The 22,037-nt window shown below is 39.4% G+C and overlaps 1 protein-coding gene across 8 annotated transcripts in view; it reads right to left on the bottom strand.

The window, feature by feature from the left end:
• CCDC68 (coiled-coil domain containing 68) overlaps nucleotides 1-22,037 on the bottom strand; it is a 51,254-nt gene that overhangs the window by 5,734 nt on the left and 23,483 nt on the right. For all 8 annotated transcript variants that reach the window (XM_082853152.1, XM_082853153.1, XM_082853151.1 and 5 more), the window contains 3 exons: nucleotides 17,903-17,985; nucleotides 10,038-10,143; nucleotides 8,633-8,716 (listed from right to left, as the gene is read on the bottom strand). In XM_082853152.1, the coding sequence (XP_082709278.1) occupies nucleotides 8,633-8,716; nucleotides 10,038-10,143; nucleotides 17,903-17,985 (273 nt within the window). The remainder of the gene's footprint in view (nucleotides 1-8,632; nucleotides 8,717-10,037; nucleotides 10,144-17,902; nucleotides 17,986-22,037) is intronic.

Raw genomic sequence — 22,037 nt, 5'->3', positions numbered from 1 at the left:
CACATTTACTAGCCATGTGCTTAGTGTTTCTGGACGACCCACCATCTACATCCCTGTTTAGCAGTAAGTCTGTTGTTTCAGTCACTGTATTAGAACACAGAACATAGCCAGTTGCGAGTCCCCAAATATTACTTCTGAAAATACAAACACTCCTTGAAAAATGCATAATTTACCAAGGGATTCAAATCCAGTATTCTGACTTAGCCTCTGAAATTCAACAGCTGAACTCTCTGTTTCAATTTACAGTTTCTTTTATATGGACAGATGCGAAGAACTTCATGAAAGAACTCTATTAAAGAACCTTTTGAAAGACATGCACAATATTTATTACACATTTGTCTTTCTTGTGCAATCTCTTGATTAGAAACTCCATGAAAATAGGCACCATCTGTTCTTTTGGTTCACGGCATCCTTAGCCTCAATTTTCTCATCGAAGCCTCAGTTTCTTCATCTCTAGTAGTAGTGGTCCTGACTACCATATATAAGGTGGAAGAAACAGATATCATACGACCATAATATTTTAAATCTGGAAGCACCTTGGAATTCTGGGAGATAATGCAATGGCTAATAACGGGAAGGGAAAGCGTTTAAGTTTTCAGGTACAAATCCTAGCACAACCACTTGCTAGCTGTGTGACCTCATTTAGTTTACTTATCCTCTCTGTGCCTAGTTTCCTCATCTGTATTAACAGATATGATCATAGTCTCTTCTTCACAGGTTCTGAAATGAAATAAAAGTACATAAACTACTCAGCTCGGTGTCTGGCACAGATTTTAAGACTGAAAGGCAGCTGGTTATGACTTTCTAGTCCAAGGCCCATTATTATATATTATATATAAAAACTGAGGTCCAAAGAGTTTAAGTGCCCAACATCTTGTTCAGGGCAGAACTGAAGATTCAAAGTCAGGTCCTCCGATAAATGGGAAGGAAATCCAAAAAAGAGGGGGTATATGTATAAGTATAGCTGATTCACTTTGCTGTACAGTAGAAACTAACACAACATTGTAAAGCAACTATACTCCAATAAAAATTAATAAAAAGAAAAAGTGAAAGAAAAAACCCCCACAAAGCCAGGGCCTCCCAGTCCAGAGACAATACTTTCTCTACAATGCAGCAAAGCCAAACAATTTCTTTTTACAGATCTGGAAAGTGAGACTTTCCAGTGAAGACTCATGCCCAAGGTTGACTTGCCAGTTGGCTGCATGGGCAGGCCAGAAGTCCTTCAAGGATACATCTGTACAGAAAGTTCTGGGCCTGAAAGGTAACCGTGGGAGGAAGGCAGAAGAGGCGCCACGGCTTTCAAAGAACAGCAACACACCAGCTCCCTTCCCGTGTAGGAAACGAAGGACTGAATAAAAGTTATTTTGTAAGACTCCATCTGCTGGTTTGGAGTAAGCCAGCACCAGAATGCATGGTTTTGGGAAATAGACACCAGAATTTTGACGGAAGCAGAAGAGTTAATAATTCTGAGTACCTAGCAAATGTCAAGACTTTTGCCTGGTGTTTTCCAGACATTCTTTTCTTCGATATAAACTCATCTCTGAGGAGTAACTTTCATTGTTGTTATGTATGTGAAAGAAATAAAGCTGGCAAAACTCAAATTGACGAGGAACCTTGCTTCCAATGACCCACAGGTAGTATATGCAGCATGGGTCTGCAAATGTGCAGGCTTTATGCAGGCCTGTCTGACTCCAAAACTCATGCTCTTTTCCCTGCAAGATGTTATTTTTCTGTGACCAGAGGAATTCGCCCAGCCTCCTTATATTACAAATAAGCAATCAGTGGACCCCAGGAGATAAAGAGATTCAGTGATTTCTGAAAGGGTTCCAGGTATGATATATAGGAAAGAGAAGACAGCACACTGTCAGGGAATTAATCAACAATGAATCTACCCCAAACATCCAGCCCCCCGCAATACACCCAGTTACTCGGTCCCTGCCATGTCTGCAGCACCATACCAGTAGCAGAGGGAATGTGACACAGCACAAGAAAGGATAGTATCTTCCCTTTTAGTACACAGGATGCACCGTGTGGTAGAGGTGATAAACATGTGACCATTCAAACATTAAAAATAAATTAATTAAATGCGATTCAAGAGATGCCATAAGGCAGCCAGTAATTCAAAGGTATAAACAGAAATCAGTGTGACTAGAATAATTTTCCTACACAAGGACGTTTAACCTGGACCTTGAAGACAAGGTGAAATGGGTTAGGTGGAAAAAAGGGAGAGAAAAAAGATGAAGACACAGTTCTTTAAGTGTAGTCCTGGAATCAACAATCGGAACATCCCCTGGGAACTTATTAGAACTACAAATCCTCAACTCCCAACCAAGCCCTTGGACCAGAAACCCAGGGTGGCCAGGTGATGTGTTTTAAGATGTTCATCAGATGATTCTGATGTCTGCTCACATCGGAGAGCCACTGGACCAGAGTAGTTTTAAATGTTGGTTGTATATTGGAATTACCTGGGAGATTTACAATCTAGTGATGCCTGGGTCCTACCCCCAAAGTTTCCATTTAATTTGGTTGTAATCTAGGTTCAGGAGTTTTCAAAACTCCACAGGTGATACTAATGTACAGTTAAGATGAAGAACTACTGAGCTAAGGAAAGCAGGGACAAGATGTGAATTTTGTACCTTCTTACCCCTCGGCATCTACACGGAATAATAACTAAAAGATGGAGCAAAAATCTTCACACATGAATCATTTCACTGTGATATTTCAAGAGTTAAGCACTTAAGTCTCACTCAGGAAATGTACTTCAGATTTGACAAATTGATGATATAGATGTTCCTTGTATAATGGAGATATATCGAATATACACTCCAAAAAAGTGCAGGCATATATCAGGGCCAAGTACGTGGCTAAGAAAAACTCCTCTCTGTACAGTACTTTACAAGCTATGAAGCACAACTTGAAACACAATATCATGATGACAACGAGCATTGGAATAAAAATATTTTTGTGGCTGGACAAGTATGTAGAAGCTATTTGGAGTTTTTCCAAAATAAACTCCTACTTTCTGAAGTTGTTGCCTTCCAAACATTGCAGAAGCATAAGAGTTATCAGCTTAGACTGTCTTTATTTTCATATATTTCAACTTCTGTGATGATTTATTTCATCTACTGGATTTAGGTCTTTATTTTTTTTATTTTATTATTTTTTTTGTGGTACGCAGGCCTCTCACTGTTTGTGGCCTCTCCCATTGTGGAGCACAGGCTCCGGACGCGCAGGCTCAATGGCCATGGCTCACGGGCCCAGCCGTTCCACGGCATGTGGGATCTTCCTGGACCGGCGCACGAACCCGTGTCCCCTGCATCGGCAGGCGGACTCTCAACCACTGCGCCACCAGGGAAGCCCTAGGTCTTTATTTTTGATTCATGGGCTTTCATATGCTTTTCTTTAACTAGAACAACCAAATGCATGAGTTTTCATCATTAGTTTACAAAATTACAAATCAATGACCAGAGTAAGTCCACCATTATTATGACTCTATCCAAAGCTAGTTCACGGACACAGTTTTCCAAAAGAACCTAATTTTTGCATACTTAAACTTCTAGCAACATGCTCTTGGAAGTAAATTAAATTTTAGGGATGATGGTGATTACATAAAGTAGGATACTCTTCAAAGTCTAGAAAATGGAGTAATTTCTGAAGATGCATTTTCATACGAGCATGTCATTAGTGAAGAAGTTAGAAATGTGTGAAATGTGAGATGAATTTCAGAGCTGTAAATTAAGATGATGAAAGATATGCCAAAGAAGAAAGAAAAGTAAATAATTTTGGCAGAGTTAAGCAGAAATTTTCTGGTGATAATTAAAAGAGGTTTAAAATCCTGAAAGATTGAAAAGAAAAAAAAGGGACAGAGTTAGATGAGTGAATTTTATCCCCTTGTGGTGGGGGGAGGGTGGGAAGTCCTTGGTAGGATAGAAAAGAATACACAGAAAAAAGTATTAGTTTCCATGAGTCAAAAAACTGGAAAACAGAAAAACATTTAATGTAGTAACTGTGACAATGGCTAAAATACATACAAATGATTCTGCAAATTTAACATTGTATCTGTTCATTTCGACTCAAATGCAGCCGAGTGATTTTGAACAAGTGTCTTAACTTCTCTGAATCTCAGTTTAATCCCTGAGGGAATAAATAATAGCTTTCTCCCAGAGTAGCTTTGAAGATTAAACAAAATGAAGTATGTAGCATGCCTTAAAAGAGATGAGTTATTATGGATGAGAAAACTATGTTGTCTGTATGGTTTAGAAAGTTGATGTCTTTAAAAGGGTTGTTCAGCTCTGGTGACCAATTTTTCACAAACTGAATCGGCTCACACTATTATTTTAAAATAGGATAGTCCTAAGTTTGTGTGCAAGATAGTACACCCCTGCATGCCCTCCCAGTTTAAGATCTTCATAACGAAGCATTGACTAGGGCTAGACTAGAAACAGGTTCATTCCAGCTCAAGCACTTACTAAATTGAGGTACCTGGTCCAAGATCACAGGCTCAGAGATGCTCTTCCTGACTCCCATCACTTTATAACTGTCACATTGTTTTACTCTTCTCGGAGCAGTTACCCGTCCCTAATTAAGTTGTGTACTTACTTGTTTATGTATTTACTGTATGTATCTTCAATTAAAATAAAGCTAGATGAAGTCAGGACAGTGTGTCCTGTTCCTACCATGTACCTACCACTTAGAACATTTCCTGGTACATCATAAACACACAAAACTATTTGCTGAATAAATAAACTAATGTGGCTTGGCTGGGCTTTTTAAAGCTGAAAAGGGCGTTGTAACATTCCCTACAGTGAAGGAAATGATTTATCTACTGAAGACAATAAATTTTGAGGTCATAAAAGACATTCATCAATACTGCTTTATCTGAAGACTTTTTTAAATAAAAGAGAATGTTAGAAAATAGTAGTTTGAATCAACTTCATACAGAGAATCTTAGGCAGTACTGAGAGATGCTGTCCCATCAATGTGGGCAGACTGCATCCAACCAAGAAGTTTCCATGAGGGGAACACAATCTATTGCTTCCTCCTATCACACTGAGTGGCTAGTCTGCAATTATTTGCTAAATTTTGGGATATAGAAGCAGTGCAATGGAAGCAATACATTATTCTGGTCTAACTATTATACCAAAAGGCCAATTGGATAATGTAGTGTATAGGTTAAGTTGCCAGTTTACTTAGGACAACAAAATTAGCTTTGAGGATGATATAAATAGAGACACAACTAAGAATATAAGATTGAATTAGAAGCAGTAGCACCATTGATGCCCTGACTCTGTGATGAGGGCTAACACTTAATTAGACATGACCAGAGCCTAGGACCATAATGAAAGATCAGAGAAAGACAACAATCTCTCCAATTAAAATGTATTACAGATGTATGATAATTAAAGCAGTAGGGCATTGGAGCCAAGTAGGCAGATACACCATTGGAACAGATTTCCAGCATAAAAATTTAGTCTAGGATATATCAGCATTTCAAAATCATGAAGGAAGGCCAGACTGCTCAATAAAGTGAGACAACTAAAAAATTAGATCCCTACCTTACACCGGACTGCCTTGAATTACAGATAAACTTGGATCTAAATGAGAATTCCGTGTCCCCTGCATCGGCAGGCGGACTCTCAACCACTGCGCCACCAGGGAAGCCCTAAGCACATGTGTTTTTCATCTCTACTTTCTTAGATTTCATTAGAACGATACCAAAGGATTTTTAAATATTGAAATTCCTTAGTAATAAAGAGGAAAAAAGAGGGCTATTAGCAGATCAGAAATGTCAGAACTGAAAGACTGAAAGTGAGTAAAGAGTTAACTGCAAGAGCAGAGGCAGCAGCAGGTGAGGCTGTGGCAGCTGAGGGAGATGTCTGATCCAGCAGACATGGAAATTCAGAGAACACAGATCAACAATCTTAAAAATGGATAGTCTTCGAGTTACCAATTCAACTTCTAAAAATGTATCTTAAGGGAGGAAGTAATTATACAAATAATCGGTAACGTTTGTAAAAGTCTGTTGAATTCATTGCTGTTTACAAAAGCTGTACTGGAAAACAATCCAACAGCAGGGATTAAGTTAACTAAGTTATTTCATAGCAATACAGTGGAAACCTTCGTGGCTCTTAAAAAAGATAATGTGAATTTAATTTGCCTGGTAAGCAAAGACTTTCTTGTTATACTGTTCTATAGAGAAAAAGAGCCCTTAGCATGGCCTAAAGGCTTTTTATGATCTAGCACCTTCCTACCTTTCCAATGTCATCCTACGCTATTTACAGCTTTTAGATTAGAAGCACCCACAATGGCCTCCTGTCTGGCTACCTGACATGCCCTACCACCCAGTTTTCCACAAAGGTCATATTGAAATTCATTTTCTTAGAGAGATTGTTCCCACCCACCAATCTAAATGGTCCATATACATTCCTCCATCCAGGTATTATTGCCCAGAGTATTTTGTCCTTTTCCTGCAAAACTTTTCCAAGATATTATTAGTTACATATTAATTTATTTGTATCTATCTCCCTCATCAGTTAGTAAATTCCAGACAGCAGGGCTCATGTCTATTTTGTTCAACATTGTTTATCCAAACGTAGTGCCTACACCACAGTAGCCACTCAATAAGTATTTATAGGGGCTTCCCTGGTGGCGCAGTGGTTGAGAATCCGCCTGCCGATGCACGGGACACGGGTTCATGCCCCGGTCAGGGAAGATCCCACATGCCGCGGAGCGGCTGGGCCCATGAGCCATGGCTGCTGAGCCTGCGCGTCCGGAGCCTGTGCTCCGCAATGGGAGAGGCCACAACAGTGAGAGGCCCACGTACCGCAAAAAAAAAGAAAAAAAAAAAAAGTATTTATAGACTTACGTAACTAGTGATATGAAAAAATTGTTGAAACAAATACAAGTTTAAAAACACAATAAAATGATGCCATATATAGTCTGTATCTCTAATATATACACACAAGTATGTAACAGGCACAAAATTCCCACAGAAATAGAGATATACACAACTGTGCTGGATAATTGCCCTTGGATGGTATGTTTGAGTGGTTTTCTTGTTATATTTGCTCATCCATATTTCCTAATTTGTATGGGATGAATGACCATATGTTAGTTATGTAAAAAAATAAAAAATAGTTATTAAAATATTATAAGAAAAATATTTATAAGAAAAAATATTTTATCAAGTAACATTTGTCAAAAGGCCACTACATAAGAAAAGTTGGGAGGAAATGCCTTTAAAGACATTTCTTAGGAGAGGGGGCTCTAATGCGACATAAATCACATCACCTGATGTAAACTAACCAATTTACATCTTACTTAGGTGAGAATCTAAGGAAAACCCAAGATGTGATGAGCTTACCCTCTAAAATAAAGAGAACAGTGGTCCCAGGAAGGTAGAAACGGCAGAACAGGGGGATGGTTCCAAAACTTAAGTTGCAAAATATTTACAACCTCTTTATGTTATTATGATTTTTTTCTTCTGTTTGAGGAAAGCAGAAAGAATGTGGTGGTGGAAAGAATGGTGAGGCGTGTGCTGGGAGTCCAATCATGGAGCTCCTCTCTGGTCTGTCCTGGGGAAGAGAACAGCTCCAAAAGATAAGCAGGTTTCCATGGAAGACAGAGCATCTCTGGACAGGACAACGGGACACACAGAGAAGTCACAATGCTGAGGGATGCAGTAGAAAAGGTGACCAGGTCTAGGTGGTCCGTGATGCGCTATTCAACAGAGACAGAAGGGGTGACACTGAGCACAAAGCAGAGCTGGGCTGGAGACACCTGGGGGTCGTCAGGTGCTCCAGTAACCACAGGGCTTCTCTGTACTTCCTGTGAGGTAGGGGTACCACCAGCCTAGGACTGCAGCTCAACGGCTGAAAGGGCTTCCCCAGTCAAGGTGGGGATGAGTGGGCAAAAGTAAAGCACATCTTATCACAGTGTAGTATAAAGGTTTATGGTAAGTTTTAAAGCACTGAAACATAAGAAAATTCCAATTGGCTTCTTGAAGTAGGTGAGCCCTGAGGCGAAGCTTGGATGCCCTGATGGGTACGGATGGAGAAAGAGGAGGAATAGTACGTCTCAGGACGGGGGAAAGAAACAAGACAGGAGACAGCAGACCCGGCTATCTGGCTAGAGCTGAGTTCACGCAAGAGAGGCCTTGACCAAGCTTCTAACTCAAGTCCACATCGAGAGACAGTATCACTGGTCTCCCCAGTAGAGAAAGTATTCTGGAACATTTGAATAAACTTTCAACAATTCTTTAGTAATATTTAATATTAATAATTTAATAATATAAAATTATGTTTAATACTTAATATTTTAATAATGATTAAGAGTACCTCCCCCACAAAGCTATAATTCTTATACATAGAAGATGCACACACACACTCACAAAAAGGCATTCATACCCACATAGAGACACATGCATGTCCTCACACATACACACAGACACATTCACATACAATCTCACAGACACATTCACATACAGACATACTTGGACACAGTGTCACACTGGCACACCATCACACACAAGCACTCACAAACACACAGGACACATTTGTACGCAGGCTCACAGATATACTGAACACACACATACTCACTTCATACTGAAATATAGAACAGGTTCCCTCCTTACCTGGGCTTCAAGTATGTAAACTTTTTCTTTCAGATCTTCAATTCTTTTATCTTGTTCTTTTAAATTATTTTTTAAGCCTTCCATCTAAGATTTAAGAAACACAAATGCAAAAATCTTGTCAGGCAACAGAGAATAGTTCCTTAAGTCAGAAATTGTACAGGTTTCTGTGGTCAAGTAATGTTTATCAAATCAACAAAATTAAATCCCAAGCATTAGCGGACTCAACAGGCTACAGAAAATAACAGGACAAATTGGCACCTGGGGACGAGAGCACACAGACAGTGCAATTAAACACTTTAATCTTTAGCAAACCTGTTTAAACCAAACTCAGCAGGAGTGCATCCTGTGGAAGCAACACTGGTCCTTGTTCTGTGTCTCAGCCACCTAGCATTTTCATCCTGCACAGGCAGAGGCCAGGGGACATGATGCAAGGCCATGGTCTGGCATGGGGAAGCTCCCTGCGGCAGAGATCTGGTCAACCAGCAGCATATTAAGGTGAGCCCACTTTGCTTTGGAAGAAAAGCATCTGTTAAGAGGCAACGTGGAACTGGGGGATGTGGGGTGATATCCAGGATGGTGCCAGAAGAGGAGAAACACGTGGATTCCAAGGCTAGCTCTATCATTTAACTACTGTGGGCCTCAGTTTTCTCATCTGTAAAATAAGGACATGGGATGCCCCCTCTGTCCTCCCTGACTCTCAAGTGCTATGACTCAATTCTCTGGCTGTTTAGAGAGGTCCTACCGCAGCAAGCATGAATGTTACATTTATGTCAAGAAGGCATTTGAGTTATTTAGAAGGACTCCTTTTAGAAACAAATATTAGGTAGTTTAAAAAAAAAACGAATGGATGAATTTCTGGTTTTAAGTCTAAAGCAGATTCCCAAACCAGATCAATACAAATCTTGATGTAAACTGTATGAGTATGCAATTCACCATCCATCTGGCTGCCATCACGATGACCTCTTCTCTTTCACCTGCCAAGATGTTCCCAGCGAGGAAGGGCCAGGTTACAGCCCTGTGCTAACACACCCTCTACGTAAATTAACCACTTATGAGGTTATGAAAAGAGATCATTTCTTCTTCAAGAAAGGGCTGAACCTCCTCATCTACAAAATCTGCTAAAGAACAGCGTGCATTATCTGGCTCAGAACACTTAAAAAAAAAAACACCAAAACATCGAAAGAGCAAACACAATTTCCCACATATCTTCGTTGAGAACATCACAGGTGTCGGCACAGAGACAAAAGAGGACACTGAAAACAGAGCCTTGTCACGTGGGGATAAAAAGGAAATGTCAATGGGGAGAAGAATCTCAGTGCTCGTAGAGTCCAGGCAAGCCACACGTATTTGGTCTTCTCACTGTAAACATACTAGCTACCACAGAAACACACTTGATTAATCTGACCTCCTGGATGACACTGCGCAGGCTCTGGTGCTGGGAGTGGATCACAGACTGCAGATGAGAGATCTGCTCCTGGAGGAGGGAAATCTCCTTTTGAAGATCCTGGCAACTGGAAATGCAAAGGAGAAAAAGAGAGAAAGATTTGCTAAAGCATTATACAGCTATTTTTACAGCTGTGCTACCAGGATCTCCTCATTGACTCTACTACTGGGCAACATGTGGGTAAGATGCCCAGGGTCCCTTATGCCAAACAAGACACACTGAAGATAAACAGTCATGAAGCATGCTCTGATTAGCTCAGACATGAACTTGAACGAGAGGATCAATTCATGTCCAAAGCTCCTCTCTGGCCACCTGTGACTCCCTCCCTCCAGCAGGTAGTTGAGTCAAGTTGCATGGAACCAGGTGAAGCACTTATATATCTAATCTGTCTCACCTAAGAGCGCCCACAGACCTAGCATCCACCAGACACACACATATGGGATAGTAGGGTTAGAACGTGGGGCCAGGAATGGAGACTTAACACATATATCAGAAACCAACTTCCAAGGATACAGGGGTTAGTATAGGTTGTGAATTGCCTGTTTTGTCTTTTTTGGTTTTTTTTGCTTCCTATTTTCGTTAATTCTACTACATGTAAATAAGGCAAGGAAAGAAAAATTAAATTCCAGCTAATATTTTGAGTCCACATTAACCATGGTGAAGAAAGATGAGTGAAGTTTGAATTTAGATTATTCATCCTTTCCCAAAGCTCCATTTAAGTAACTGGTATTGATTCCATGGCTTTTGACTATTTCTCTTCTTGCCAATGTTATTAGAGTTTGAGGCAAAATGCCTTGAGACAAGACCCCTAAACTTGGGAGCATTGTAATTTTGGAGTCACATAACCTTTCTAAGCCTCAGTATAACAGGTATAACAATCCCTACCTTTACAGCATTGAAAGATTATACAGTACACTTAAAGAGATAAAGTGAATGTGCTTTCTGAAAACGAGCGTTTTATAAAGTAATATACTATTTTAGCTTATTAAGGTTTCACAACTAGTAGCCAACATCCAATTCAATCGCAATTCTGATTTTCACAGTCTCTACAAATATTACAAAGGTCATAGAAATTCATGTGACACTACAGCGGAACTTGTTCTCATTTTTTTCAAAAGAGTCTCCATTTTGTTTTACATCATGTACTAAAACATTGCTTCTCAAACTTAATATGCATTGGAGGATCTTGTTAAATTGTCAGGGATCTTGTTAAGATGCATATTCTAATCCAATAGCCTGGGGAAGGGCTTGAGAGTCTGCAGTTCCAACATGCTCCCAGGTGTTCCAGTGATTTTGCTGGTCCATGAGCCAGGCTTTGAGTGCTTTGAGTAGCACAGCACTAATCCACTACAGTTGTCTCAGTAATGTTTAATATCCAGTAAAGTCACTCAAAGCCGAGTAACTTTCAGGCAATTTGCAATATTTAAGACAGTCTTGATTTTTTTCCCTTGTTCAGTTTTGTATGAGAGAGCTTTAAAAAGAGTTTGTTTTACTGTAGAAAAAATTAATTTCTATAAAACTATAGAAATGTTTGCACAAGTACAAATGATGTATAATGATAGCCATTATTATTTATTTATCCTATGGAATGAAATAATTTATATTATAAAATACTGTACAATTACACAATGTATGTCACAAAATATATGTGAAATGTAGTTCATTATACAATTTATATCAAAGATGATGTTACAGAATATTATAAAAGGATGGTCTTTTCAACAAATGATATTGTGACAACTGGATACTCATAGGAAAAAATGAAAAAGAAAATTAATCCTAACCTCGCTTCATCAAAAAATTAAATTCCATGTAGATAAAACTGGAGACCCAAAAAACTTTCAAAAGATAATACAGAAGAGCATCTTCATGAATTTGGAATAGAGAAAGATTGTTCACATAGAGCTTAGAACAGTATTACCTGCAAAGTAAAAGATAAGTTTGACTAGACAAAAATTTTAAACTTCTAGTCATCAAATCAGAGTGAGTAGGATAGCCTCAAAATCTCGGTAACATAAATGACTAATAAAGGCATTGTATCCAGAATATATAAGGAACATCTACAGATCAATGGAACAGGAACTCAGCATAAAAATTAGAAAGTGACTCAAAAAGGCATTTCACAAAAACAGATGAGTCGTGGACATAAGGATCAAAGTGACACGGAGGCAAACGGAAATCTGGCCCACAGCTGGTGCTAAGATTCAAAATTGCTCCAGAGAGAAGGGAAAAAAAGAGAAAAGAAAAGGAGGAAAGAGGAGCCAGACTCAGGACTTTCCTGGGGAGTAATGAGAAGGAACTCGGGATGCTTTGCGGAGCCAGGTCGGCTTTGAAAATTCATAAAATATGAAAATACTGTATGTTATTAAAGGTGAGTATTCAAAATGGTCTCATCGTGTCTTATGATGACCCAGAACTCGGGGACTGAAAAGAAAAATAGTCTTTAGAAGGATGGGAGTGGGTAGATATGTTCTTCAAAATAGAAAACTCAGGAAATGTCCCCATGTATTTCAGGAGAATATTACCATCAAGCTCACCGTAAATAAATAAAAATCTGAAACAGGTCTTAAGATGGAAGAAAAGTATTTCTGGAAGCACTCTGGAGGGCGTAGGGGTTTCAGACTTATGTGCATTATACACTGGAACAGTGATTTAAGGAAGTTGCAAAAGAAAAATCTCTTAGGTTTGTTCAACAAACAGAAAACCTAGTCATCCAGTTAAGGTCTTTGAATGTGAGAATATAGCCAAATAAGCTGCATTTGAGCTCCCTTTAATCTCTGTTATTTATCTTTCAGCTGAAGCACTCAGTCTTAATGTACTAAAGCAAAACAGTAAGAAGAAACATAATGAAGGCCAGGCCTAGGAAAGGAGGCCAAACGTCTGTATCTAGGATTTATGCTCTGCTTCCCAATGCCTCAATATAAATACAAAGTCAATGTTGAAATTAAAATAGAATTGAAAACTGCTGCTTCCAGAAAGATGTAGAAGATGTGTTTTCCCCTATTCTTCCTGTTAAGTCAACCCAAAACCTGAACATTATACATCAACAAACACAAGAAGACTCTGAAAGGTGGAAAGAAGAAGGAACACTAGCTTGAGACCTTGGGATGCAGGGAACAACACAATGGTGAGTTCCCTGGGTTTTCTTCTTGCTTTATAGATGCTAGGCTTGGAGCTGAGTAAGTCCACAGCCTAGAAACGGCAATGGGAGCATAGAAAAAGCCCAAACAAAAAGAGAGGAAAACCCTGGCTCCACCCTTTTGAGAAAGGGAACTGAAGATGCTCTCTCAAATCACTACGGATGGAGAGTGAACAGAGTACCATTTCTGGTCTTCTTCATGTTAGATTCCCTAGTGTTCAAGAGAGGAAGTCAATCTTATCTTTAACTTGCAGAAATGTGAAAACAGATGGTTTGTCTTTAGTAACACAGGATAACGGTAGAATGAGTACTAGGCAAGAAGCACATCCTCAATCTCTCTGCTGGCCAATGTCTGCGAAAGACTTGGTCAAAGGAAATCAAGGTCATGGAGGACTGTCTCTCCATCCAATGGTCAGGATACTTTAAAATCTATTTTGGGGTTAACGTCCACCACCCGAGGTAGCATTATTGAGTCCTGCCACACTGCCCTCTGCTGCTCGCTGTTCAAATGGCTTTGATTGAATTGTTCTTTGGAGGCATGGTAACCTTTTTAAGAGTATTTTCTGAGGTACAGCTTCTGTGTTTACTATAATGATTTTGTTGAAGACATCGTTCATGGTACTTTTTATGAATATATCCTGGAAATTTTTCTCTCTGGCCTTACAGATACATTAAAAAGAACTGGACATTTCCTAAAGAACTGGTTGGGTTTAGTCATTTGGACATTGTGAATCACAAAACTAATCATAATTTTCTCGTTGGGTTGGCTGCTAGAAAATTTAAAATTGAGTCAGTGGTCCACTGTGAGCACGTGTATACATTTTGTGGGGCAACCTCATTATATTACCTGTTCTTGTATCTCCTTGGCCTTCTCATCTAATCTATTTCCGGTTAAAGGATTATGTTACTTTTATGTAGTTTTTGTAAATGATCTTACATTTTCTTAGAACTCAGGGTACACAAATACATAATTGCAAAGGGTATGAGAACATGAGGATGGCCATATTTGCACAACCCCAGAACATAACCCTTTTAAGTCTTTATAAATTGTACTTATTATCAGGGATTAATGCATTATGCTGTTTATAGGAATGAAAATTCCAGAAGAAATAAAAAGAGCTAGATACTGAGAGACAAAATGAATGCAATAAAAGTGGCAACTGAAACTATGCTGCATGTACCAGATGCTGCTACTTCTGGGCACACTACTCATAGCATTGGGCATATGAATAACCCCATATGGAATTCCCACTTGAGAGAGAAGATAGTGAGATTGGTGGCATCCTGGAGCTTCTCTGAAGCTATGAAAAAATCATACTAGAATCTACAGGGACTCAGGTTTCCTGCTATTTAGGATTTGATGTTTCTTTGGACCTTTATGGTGGCCAGTGGAAGAGAGGGAAACTGACAATCACAACCATAAGAATAGGAGGAGCCAGGTCCTTACCTTTCCCAGGCCAGACCAAGGTGAAAGAATAAACAAGACGTAGGTATAGCCCTGTTCACATTTCAACCAGAACTCAGGAATATGTATTACTATTGCCAGTCAAAATCTTCCCCATTGTTGTTTTCAGTGGTAGCACTAAATGGGCGGGGCATGGGGGTGTTTAAGACAGCCCTCAAAACTACCAAAGATAAATGTAAGTAACGACAGTATGCTTCGACATGCAACCACATCTTCAAGATACCCTGTTTCTTCCTCTAAGGAATGTACCATCCCTAAGCAGCTTCTACAGGTATGTTGAAGCCAACACACTACTTGTCTTTACAAAGCCCAAATGTGTTCCCCAAGGGATAACTCTAAAATGGGCCTGTGTGTTTGTCTGTGACATCACAGGGCAGAGAGAAAAGTTGGAAAACTGCCTTCTGCTCGTAGCCACACAGGGGACTGAGGAAACCAGTCAGAGAAAAGGTCTCTGGAGTTTCCAGAAATAAGAGAAAAAAAGTCAAGTCTCCTCTATAGAAGAACAAGCACAGGCTTTGCTACGGCAATACCAGAGCCCAAACTCCCAGCCCTACAACTTCTGGAAAGCTGAGTGATCTTGACAGGTCATGTAACCAATCAGAAGCTCTGTTTCCTCCCTGAAAGGTCCGTGGAAAGACCAAATTAAATAAGGTCCCTCAGGTTACTTTATAAACCGAAAGGCACTATGGATGTGTCAGTTAGTAGTGATGATAGTAGAAATATGGAGTCAACCTTGTTTTTAAAAAAGATGGCTTCTGCCAAACCTTTTTACTCCCGTTAACAGTAATTGTGAGTTTCTGCTGTATAACAAAGTGAATCAGCTATACATATACATACACACCATTGTAAAGCAATTATACTCCAATAAAGATGTTTAAAAAAAAAAGCAATTGTGAGGATTAGCTTAATATAATGGTACATACATATCCATGTGCAAGAAGAAACTCTTTTTCTTCTGAATTATAAAAGCTTCAAAGTTATCACCCTCAGAGATGCTTTCTAATATTAGAAATGCCAAGTTACAACATACTGAATTTTTTTATCTCTTTATCAAAATTGTAGAATGAAACTCACTGCAATTCAAGAAAGTCATGGCACCTATCAAACTCTCTATGTTTAAGGGAAATTAAATCACCCATAGCCCCCTGCTCAGGGAAGAAGCCCTAGGCTATTCTTTGAGTAAGGGGAGGCCACCCACAAAAATGGCAGGGGACGCCTGCCAAAGGCTATTAGTTGGATGTCAATGCAGGGGTTGGTCAAGATGATCTATCTGTCCAATACAGGAAGTAATATTAGGCCAGTCAGACTCTTTCCTCTGGAATCTGAAAGGAAAATACAGAGAATACAAACCAGCTGGTGAAAAATGGTGGGAAAAGGTAATGAGTCATCCAGGACGAACAAGAAAAGAGTGAAACTGCATAAACACGCATCACTAAGTGGGATCAGCAAAATAATCTGGTTTTTCAAATCACATTAGGTGCTAAAGGGTTGTCCTCCTGTCTTCCCATGAGTACATCTTCTTTATGGCCATATCTATTCAGTCTTAACCTAACAGAAATCCTATTTATGGTAGCTTAACCAAGTCTCTGTTGTTTTAACTAAAAGGATCTGACTCATACTGATTTCATTTTCTTGTCACTTAGCAAAGTGAATACCTCTACGCACGGCTCAAAATAACAAGTAAAATAAATATTTGTGACACCTGCAATTTATGAAAACTGCACAAGCCAGGATGTTCAAACACCTTTCTGGAAACACAGAAGCTCCATTTCCCTCAAGATATTTCTAAAACCTCCTCAAGAGCTTTTTGAGAATTCTTTATCCTGACTGCTCATATATAATAGCACTGAAAGAATAGCTCAGTTTGGTTTTTAAAATCATTACATTTTTGGCTCAAAGACTGACAAAACCTCTATTATCAATAAAAAATCATGTTTTAAAGAATAAATCAAACCCATTGTCTGGACTCTTAATGGAAGGCACAGTGTACCAGCTGTAGTTCTGCTGCATGGAAAAGCTCTCTTTAGGGAAAAAAAAAAAAGAGGTAAGCCAAAAATTTACTTAGAGTTAAATTATGAGTATATACAAGTAATTCCAAAGACTTATGGATATTTTCCCTAATATTTCCTTTATTCTCTACAGAGAGTACAGTGCTATGAAACTCAGAAATCCACCTTCTGGGGCTATATGCGTGGTCACAGGGAAGCGTATGAGGAAATTAATATCAGTGGTATCCCAGTGTGTTTCATATATGTAGGTACAATTGCCAGGGTCAGCCCAGTTCTGGACTTTGGCTTATGAGGTCCAATGATGAGAAAGAGAGATAATGGGAAAGGAAAAGGAGATAGGAAAAAATCAAAAGACCAAGAGAAAGTGATGTCTGAGCAGATGTTATTGAATAAATGAGAATAAGAATGTGTACATTTTGAGATTCATAATAGTGCCTAGATCAAGAGGTCTAGATGGATAAACTAAGATCTTGAAATAGATTTGACTTTGGATGTTATATCAGAATATATAATGATTGTGGTAGGCTTAGAATTAAAAGAAAAGAAAGGAAAGGAAAAGAAAAGAAAAAGTTCAGGAGATTTCGTGTGATATGAGTTATTCTATGACATTCCAGAGAATTTTTCTAACAGCAGCCAAGTAGTCAAGCCATTCGATATCCATCAACCCATAAATCCATCCCTACCCCAGCACACAAGGACCAGGACTGCTTGTGAATTACGAATATTTGTAAGTAAGTCCCAAGAACTAAGGATGCTTTTCACAGTATTTCCTTCATTCTCTACGAAGTTGGGAGCACGACAAAACTATCTTACAATTCCACTTGCGGGCTAGCTAATTTAAGGCCGGCTGTAGCGGAGATCCATTAACAAAATCAGAAGCATCAGGGGAATGGAGACCTCAACAGCATCCTCTTCAGCACCAAGGGTAAACAGGGAGGGGACAGGCTCATTCACTCTTCAAAAGGATTAACGAGCCACCACACACATATACACACACCAGTTTCCCTGTACCCCCAGTGACCTCTGCCCCATCCAGATTCCCTAGTGGGTAGGGAGGGAGAGGCACACGGTTGTTAATGCTAAGAAATCTCCCTTCCTCCTGCACGTTCAGGCTTCCTTTCCCTTGGGGGATAGTTGCCTTCTATCCACTGGTCAGTGGACCTGAAGAGAGGAAAGATATCAAGGACTGCTTTTACGTAGGAAATCTGCAAACCTTTTAGCATATGTAGCGTTGGATTTGAGATGCAGCAGCTTGTTTTCCAAAGACAGTTTTTTTTCTAGCAGTGTCCTCTTTTCCTAGGAGAAAATAACATACAATTTTTGCTCATTTCTTTTCCTTTATTTCTCTCTCTCTCTCTGTCTTTCTCTCTCTCCTTCTCTTTCTCTCTATGTGCGTGTGTATTCAGCAAGGAATTCTTGCAAACTGTTCGCAAAAGATGCTTCTTGTAATACTAGAAATATGTTTTGAGCTAAAGAGCTCATTTCATACGGAGCTGTTACAACCCACCCCAGTGAAGTCCGGGGCAGGCATTCTCCAGCATGGTTTACAAGTGTAACAGGGAAGAGCCAGGTCTGACTACATGTTGAATCTGTTTCTTTTACTTTAACCTTTGCTTTCCACTGCTTTTGTTCACTAAAAGGATACTGTCTATACATAACGGCCTGCCTCGGGGAAACCTGCCCCTCTGTCTGAATGTTAAACCAAACTGCCTTTGATCAGGGAAACATCCAGACCCTGTTCCAGCCGTGGATGGCTGCAAAAAAGAAGAAATTAACACATCCCCTCCCGAGGCTGGCCATTCCAGGTGATATTTGCAAAACTTACGCCTTTTTACTTTACTTCCTCATCTCCCCCTCTGTGCTATAAAAGAAACTGGCATCCAAACCCCGATAAGATGGTTATTTTGAGACTTTAGTCCGCCGTCTTCTCCGTCTGCCGGCTTTCCAAATAAAGTCGTGTTCCTTGCCTCAACACCTCGTTTCCGATTTATTAGCCTGTCGTGCGGCGAGCAGAGCGGTTTTGGACTCTGGTAACGTAAGCCGCTCAAGGACAGATCAAGACTAGTTGTCTTCACTAACCACGTTTTTCTGGAGAGCTTTGCTTTGGCCCCTCCCCCAGTCCACTGCTCAGTCAAACTTCTCTTCTGTCTCTCCATCCCGCCCTAAATGCTAACTGCCTGCCCATCTCTCTCTAGACACTGGCTCTCCCATCATTCCACCTGCTTCTCCTCCGGTAATCTTGAGTTGTTGGTATCCAAGGATATTATTGCACTTGTCTTGACACCTACCTGCTTACATGGCATCTGTCAGAGGTAGAAAAGTAGTAAATGTATATTTAGTGAAAGATCAAAGTCATAAGTGATAAAGTCACTTCCTAATTAGGATATAACAGAAATGTTGACATTGTGAAAGAATCCCTAAAGAAATGTGATTGTCACCATTAAACCAAACTCTCTACATCCAACAGGAAAATAGATGAGTCCATGAAAAACCAAGCTGGGAGGATTGTGTTCTTTTTTATATCTGATGGAAATAGATGTTTTGACAGTATTTACAATGCTGTTTAAAATCATTCCTTCTGTAGTATTTATATGGGTAAAATACAAGACAGTGCCATTATAGCAAAAATCTCAGAATGTCTTTGGACATGGACAGAACTGGTTCTGAAACTTGGTGACTGTGTTAAGTTTTGCCAAGGTTTTAACCCTTCTAGACCTTATCACTGTTAAGAAAAATTAACCAAAACTTGTAAATCAAAATATATAATTTTAATGTCATATTGGGTCATTGTTTAATAACCTGACACAAGGATTTTTTTAATTCTCTTGGAGAATTTCTTTGCGTGTGACTTTATTATTTGATTAGAGCCCTGACTTTGTGAAGTTGCATGTTAATTTGTGGGTTTCTGCCTGGTAGAAAAGGTAATCCCAAAGGTTATGGTTTATTGCCTTAAAGAATATTAACTACCTTTGTATCTAACCTAGTAATCCTATTCTACATTCCTTTTCTCAAAATGCATGCAAATAGCCAATTTCAAAAAATATTTTATTTAAACCAGCTTTACAATCTTACTGGTTCCCTCATTAATTAATGAGTTGACTAAAACATCTGACATGTATTCATTCTATATTTGTTTGAGTCATGTTTTTGACTTTTTGAACATCCCTAAGATGGGGATAATACTATCTATATTGAAATGTTGGGATGATTGGAGATGTATGTGAAAGGTCTACATGCTTCTCTGAAACATATTAGGACCTCAATATATAATAATTTGAAGGCGCCAAATACTTCATATCTTATGTGCTCTGTTATTTTTAAAATTTATACTTTTTCAAAAATTTCCTGTAGCATTCTTGTCACATATATTAGATACTGTTCTGGTGCAGCCTTAGTTGATCTGAGGGATCAAGATACTCTTTGCAAGCTTATTGTGACACTTGGGTCATCAAAGAAACACATCACTGATAATATATTTTGAATTTATAGGAGTAAAAATGGTGTTTAACAAACATTCTTTCTAACGGACTTACTCTCAATTCATGAATCTTTATCACCAGGGTTCAAGGAGACCAGACAGCTGGACAAATAAATGTTCTGCCTTGGTCAAGCCTCCAGTATTTAGCTTGGACTCTTTTTTTAATTTAATTTTTATTTTATATTGGAGTATAGTTGATTTACAATGTTGTGTTAGTTTCAGGTGTACAGCAAAGTGGTTCATTTATACATAAATGTATATCTGTTCTTTTTCATGTTCTTTCCTATATAGGTTATTACAGAATATGGAGTAGAGTTCCCTGTGCTATACAGTAGGTCCTTGTAGCTTGGACTCTTAATGCTGCCTCTCTGACAACACGGAAAATCACACTACATCAGCTAGCACTTCTCAGGGACAGTGTCTTCTGGGAAGGGAAAGGCGTTCACAGCACCACCCAGCGGGCAATCCACTCTTGCCAAAGCCACACCTCTGAAGAGCGTAAGAGTTCCCGCACCTTATTGATCAAGGTGGAGTGGACACCAACTTAAATCACTGCCATATGTTAACATCTAAATGATTTAGGAACCAATGGCATCCCTTTTATCCCACATCAGAGAAGATGTGGGCATAATGGAAAGGATTGTGAACTGATAAGTGGAGGACGGTGGAATAGTCCCTCATTCGCACTGTCCTCGTTTATAAAATGATGAGGAGGAATTAGGTGGTCTCAAAAGAGCCTTTGAGCTCTAAAATGCTAATAGAGCTAAATCAATGACACTGGAAAGCAAATATGATGCAACAGAAGTGCGCTGCCAGCCAAAGGGACATATGCCGTATTAAAATGCTCTTACTGGGCGGTTTTGCTGGCTTATCACTGTGTTTATGGAACTCATTCTCACTGCATTCCTGATTAAAGTGGGACAGATGGTGAAGGTTTTAAGTAATGCGTTCATTACCAGACCTCATACCACTAATGGCTATTTACTGGAGCAGTGGCTCGTGCAAGCGAGTAGAAAATGAATCCTTCTCCAGGGGGTGCCCACCACCAGGGCAGTATTTATCAACCTTTGTTGTGGATGTTTATTTTTAATTTTCATTTCCTTTTTGAACTCATGGCCTTTTCTTATTAATACAAAGGTCTCAGTACCCCCTCCTCTCATTCCGATACACACTTCCCTCCCGAGAAACCCTTCATCACAGCCTTTATCCTCAGTATCTCCTTAGACCAAGATGTTACCAAGCTTTGCTTCTTATAGTTTTATTTATTTGCGTGATCATTTTACAAATGTAATGTATCTTCAAACTAAATATGTTTAAAAAATAAAGATAAAACTCCTGCACATTTTCCTTCCACTGCATCCCCACCTACCTCCACCTCCCAGAGATTCCAAAAGACTCCACTCTAGGAAGTCACTGAACTAGAATGTTCTGGAAGGTTCCTGCATGGCCTTGCTGAACGATGGGCATTCTGTCCACTTACTATGTCACAGAGCTCCTAGAGACAGCTCTCCATTATGGGTCAATATCAAGACAAATGCTAGGCCATCACTTCTCAAAAATGTCTGCCAGTCTCTAAGCCACTTAACCTTATTCTGGGGTCCATCCCTACCTTCAGTTGGATGTCAGCTTCCCTAAGGACCCCTGGGAGAATGAATGAAAGGAGATCTGGGCAGTTCCTTGAGTCTCACACAACCCAGATATATTACATTGCAATCTCCACAAAGAGACAGTATCTGGTTCATTCACAAATAGATATCTAGCTTGGAGCTCTGCCTGGTAGGTGGTAGGAGCTCAAGTATTTGTTGAATAAATAGTCCAGTGACTATACCCCGGAATTCTGAGATGAACTCACATCCAGTACAGATTTCCT

This window comes from Leucopleurus acutus (genome assembly GCF_964270905.1).
Source record: "Leucopleurus acutus genome assembly, chromosome: 13".
Lineage (NCBI taxonomy): Eukaryota > Metazoa > Chordata > Mammalia > Artiodactyla > Delphinidae > Leucopleurus > Leucopleurus acutus.
This window is presented reverse-complemented; position numbering and strand designations above follow the sequence as displayed.